The 5496-nt window shown below is 33.1% G+C and overlaps 1 protein-coding gene across 1 annotated transcript; it reads left to right on the forward strand.

Annotated features, from left to right (window-relative positions):
- Window positions 1-2568: 2568 nt before the first annotated feature.
- Window positions 2569-4657, forward strand: LOC149149950 (disease resistance protein UNI-like). The gene has a single exon (XM_089442637.1). It carries the CDS (start codon window positions 2576-2578, stop codon window positions 4655-4657), a length of 2082 nt encoding a protein of 693 aa, XP_089298763.1. The 5' UTR covers window positions 2569-2575.
- Window positions 4658-5496: the final 839 nt, after the last annotated feature.

Here is a 5496-nt window from a genome sequence, read left to right on the forward strand (position 1 = left end):
AATGTTCATTTTCTTCTTAACACTAGTCAATATAGAAAGACAATTTTGGTTTTTTAGATTGGGGTTAATCACCTCCGTATAATATCTTAGTTTTCTTTTTCCTTCGAGCTCTTCGTTGTCCCATAATTTCTCCTTAAATTTGGAAGTAACAATATTTTTAATATTGTATGGGTTCTGCAAGATGATCTCTTCCTTTATTTACCAATGACCCAACCATGATTAGGCATCCTTATGCATCCTTATGCCTCCCTAGTTTGAGTAGAAGGTGGGGGTTTTGGGTAGAGCTAGAAGCAATTTTAGGAACCTCTTCCCATTCATGTTGTATAATTTCTTCTTATACATAAGATTCCTGGTAAAATGTCCTTTCAATGGGGTAAGGCTTGCAAGTGGACATGGTAGGGAGTATTTCCTTCAATCTTAAGATTCTAGCATATAAACTACTTTTGGATTTCTTCAATCTTCCTCCAAATGTTTTTGGATATACATCCATGTAAAATACCAATAACGACTAGAGTTTCAAAAAAAACTTTTTTAATCTTAAATCCTAATATTTATCTATTTATAATAATTTGTAAGTTTACACCTATATATATATATATATATATATATATATATATATATATATATATATATATATATATATATATATGAATGAAAGAGTTTTCTTTAGTACTATACTTTGGACTTTTCGGTGCCCGAATCCTGTGGAAAAATTTGTGGTGCAATCTTGATTTGTGTTATTTAAACTGGTTTTTTTACTATATATATATGGATTCAGCACCCTGAAAAACTCCTAGTGCACTTTGATTGTGCAGGGGCTACCTATCAAGCTTGTGATTTCAATAAATTCCTGTGGAATTTTAGAGAAATTAGATCCAAAAAACCCACTTGCAAAACATCCAAAAAACCTCACTAAAAACAACTCTAATGAAGAGTATTATTATTTTCTACTATGATTTTATTAGAATAGAATATAAAGATTAATAAATAGGTGAAAAATGGAAAATATTTAGTATAATAATTGCAATTTTTATTACGAGTTATATGTTAATTTAGTTTAAAATGTATGTATAAAAATGTAAAAATTTCATTAATCATTTTGTAGAAATATGATTAAATTAACGAACTCCACATTAACACATTTATATTATTAATTATTTTATTATTAAAAAAAAAATTAAAATTCACTGATTCCCAATATGTTTTAGAATGTAAATTTTTTTATCTTTAAAATATTTTAATTTAATTATATTTTAAATTATATTTTTAAGTTTTTAAAATTAAAATTTAAACAAACAAATATTAATGTTTCTATTGGTGACAAGGTGTTTTGTTAAGGCATTGGATGGTGTAAAGGTTCTTAGTTGGAAACTTTATAGGTAAAATTCTAATCATGCTAAGGGATGATGTGGGTAGCATGATTTTGAAAACTTTAAAGATCCTCAAATGTAGAAATGAGTCTTAGAAATGAGTCTTTGAGATTAATCTCATTGGATTAAAAATTTATTTATTTATTTTATTAATATTATTATATAAACTGATAAATAATTTATAATATCGACATAAAATATTTAATTATTACATAATAGATGGTTTCTAACTAAATATTAAATAATTTAATAAACATCTCTTTATCACGTATTCTTAAATATTTTTTTCTTTCCTCAGTAATGATTTCACCAACGGTTAATTTTAAATGGCTAACCCTGAAGAATGATGCATCCTTGTTATATGAACAATAATGCATCCCTACTATTTATTCTTTGAGATCAATTGATTTCTCACCTTGTCCTAAGGATGAACCACATTAACTGGTTTGAAACCTCAAGCCAATCCTACTGATGTGATTAATCCGAAAACTGGTTTCTACATTATGAATAACAAAAGTGTGAGATCCTCAATAATAACTACTCAAACCAAATTAAACAAGTCTGAGATCCTCAATGATAACTACTCAAAACCAAATTAAATATACTAATCATCTATAAACTCACATAACTTAATAAACTATATATAAATATATAATATTTTAATTTAATTAAATAAACTATATATAAATATATAATATTTTAATTTAATTAAATATTATACTCGCGTGACTTAATAAACTATACATATAAATATATAATATTTCAATTTAATTAAATATTATTAATATTTATAAAAGAAATTGGGTTACAAATTTGAAAAAAGAGTCGGGTAACAAAATTATTAAAATTTTAAAAATTAAATATTGATATTATTTTTTATTTGTTTTAAATTGTTATTATTAAAGATTTATTTTCAAATTTTATATAAAGTAGGTTATACCTTTCTTACATTTATGAGATGAAAATCTATAAATTCTAATTCCATATCTATGGAAAGGATTGAAGGATATTTAACAAGCAATGACGTACGATGACTGTGTATCCCATTGTTGATTTTACTAAGTCAAGTCAACTTGCATTTTCAATAATGACTACTGACTGCCTATCCATTGCCCTGTATCTCATTGTAAGTTCGTGTTTATATATGATTGTCTCTAGCCCCTTCAGACCCGTGATTCTTCTGTTGCGAAGCCAAAAAATTGGCAATGGCTGCTATTATCACTGAAGTGGCGGCCAATACGGTCAGTAGCGCTATTTCTGCACTCATCCGACAAATGGACGATGTTATTCGGTTGGATGAGAACCGTCAGCTTCTAGAAGGGCAGTTAAATCGTATGAAGACTCTCTTACTCGATGTTAGAGATCAATTTCAAGATCGGCAAAAGACGCCCCCTCAATCTCTGCAAAATTGTCTGCTAAGGATGCAAGACGCAGTTGGAAAAGCAAGAGAGTTGATCGATTGCTCTCGAAGGCGGCAGCGGTGTATCAGTTGCCTCCTTTACAAGCCTAAACTTTCTACAGAAATCCGAAAGTGGAAGACAACTTTTGATGAGCTCTTTCACAATCTTCAGACCGTCTTCTCTGTGTTTCACAGTGCTCAACAGATTGCGTCCGCGGCGCCACAACAGGCTAATCTACTGCTTCAAGACGAACCAGACACCGGACTGGTAGGGTTGGAAATTAGATCTGCTGAAATACAACTTGAGAGGTGGCTTACAGAGGCCCCCAGCGATCGGATATTTGCTGTATATGGGATGGGTGGAGTTGGCAAAACAGCGTTGCTAAAAAAGGTCTACAACACCTACAAGGTAAGTGGTGTTTTTGATCATGTGATTTGGGTTGCAGTTGCCCAATTTTCCATTCTGGAGTTGCAGAGTCGTATGGCTTCTGCAATCAATTTAGACCTCAGTGCCTATTCTTATAATGATGTTGATTCGCGGAAGATGAAGCTGTCGGCACATCTGAGGACGAAGAAATTTTTCCTAATTTTAGACGATTTGTGGAGCGCAGTCACTCTCAAAGAATTGGGCGTGGAATTTGGCGAGAACAAAGGGAGCAAAGTTGTCTTCTCTACTCGAAATAGAGATCTGATTCCAGAAATGAATGCAGACCAGTCCATGCAAATACAGCCACTGCCAAGAGAGGAAGCCTGGGAATTGTTTTGCAAAGTAGCTTTCAAAGACGGGCATGTGCCTGACGAGATAGAGCATATTGCTAAAGTCGTGGCGGAGGAGTGTAAAGGGTTGCCCTTGGCTATAAATGTCATAGCTTCAACAATGATTGGCAACCGGGCTGTAAATGAGTGGAACCTTGCTTTAAGGCAGATTCAGACTGTGGATTCAAATTTTCCAATTACTCATCCTCGACTTGATCGAGATCTGTATGAGCGATTGAGATGGAGCTACGATAGTTTACCCCATGCTCATTTGAAAACCTGTTTTCTGTATTGTGTGATTGCTCCAGAGGACTGGAACATTCCGGTGAACATTATATCGCAGATCTGGATCGCAGAAGGTATAGTAAAGAGCAAAGATTTGGACTCCTTAATGGATACTGCGCACAGCTATGTAAAGTTACTTGCAGATCGTTCCTTATTCCAATTGAGAGCAGTTGGTGGATCCAGTTATTGGAGCGTTACGATTGGCGTTCACGATGTTGTGCGGGACATGGCAATTTATGTGGGAGAGAAAGAGGAGAATTTTGTATCCAGGGCAGGTCAACATTGCCCCGACATCGACGCCCTTTTCCCCGACATCGAGAGACGCCATAATTGCAGGAGGCTCTTCCTTTTTGGTAGCAATATTACATCTCTCCCCGACATGGAATTGAGATGTCCAAAATTGGTAGGTCTATCTTTAACACTCAATCTTGAATTAAAAGAGATTCCAGAAGCATTTTTGCTTAACCTCGTCTTTCTGAGGGTGCTGGCTTTAAATAACACGGGTCTAAAATTATTGCCAAAATCATTGTGGCAATTGAAACAACTTGAATATCTTAATCTGAACTATATTCAAATTGAATATGTGCATTCAGGCATTGGCAATCTTTCAAACCTTCAGTTTTTACATCTCAGTGGATGTAAGAGGTTAAAATCATTGCCATGTGAAATGAGAGATCTCAAAAATCTCAAATTTCTGGATCTCAACGGATGTCATAATTTAGAATCATTGCCATCTGAAATCGCAGAACTCAAAGAGCTCAAATATCTGAATCTCAAGGGCTGTCGTAAGTTACAGGAGATTCCTCCTGAGATCAGACTGCTTACAAATTGTGAAATTCTGCGGTAGAGAAGACGGCAGGTGATTCCTCGTGAGATTAAATTGTTTTAAACTTTCGTGTTCATGTTTGTACTGGAAATTTTAATATAAAAAGGATGTGATCATAATTTTGTTGTTAATAAAATTTTATAATGTGAAATACATTTTTTATATAAATAAATTAATTTTCAATTATATTTATATCTTTAATTTTTATAATTTATAAGATTTATATATCATTTTTAATTCAATTGATTAAGTACTTAAAAATATGTATGTGTTCATAACAATTATAAAGTCAAATCCTTCTTTGATTATTGGAGGGATGAAAGGATGTGCAATTATTGACCAAAACCCCAATGTCTCGGCTAAAGAGCAAAGATGTGGACACTTCAATGGATAATGCACACAACTATGTGGACGCCTTTTTCCCTGACATCGACACGATTTTGAATTGGAAGTGCTTCCTTAACCTCCCGTCTCTTAGGGTGTTTTTCAGAGAGCCCGTCTCTTATTGCCAGAATCATTGTGGCAAACAGAATTTCTTTGTGTGAATTATACTGAAATTGTAGATGTGCATTCAGCCATTCGCAATCTCATTTCATTGCCATGTGAAATGAGAGCTCTAAAAATTCTTAATTTTCTGAATCTGGGGAGATGTAGTCATTTAAAAGAAGCATTGCCACGTGGAATCGTAGAAATCACTGATTTCAAATATCTGGATCTTAGGATCTATTGTCAGTCCGAGGTGATTCCCCTTAAAAGTATAATGCTCTCAAATTGTCAAATTCTACATTTACATTAAAGAAGAGAAGTTTTCGTGTAGAATGAAATTTTTATTTTTATTTTTTTTTCCGAAGGTGGCAAAA

Source organism: Pinus tabuliformis, chromosome 9, assembly GCF_031772625.1.
Source record: "Pinus tabuliformis cultivar Carrire ecotype Pingquan chromosome 9, CPIR1, whole genome shotgun sequence".
NCBI lineage: Eukaryota > Viridiplantae > Streptophyta > Pinopsida > Pinales > Pinaceae > Pinus > Pinus tabuliformis.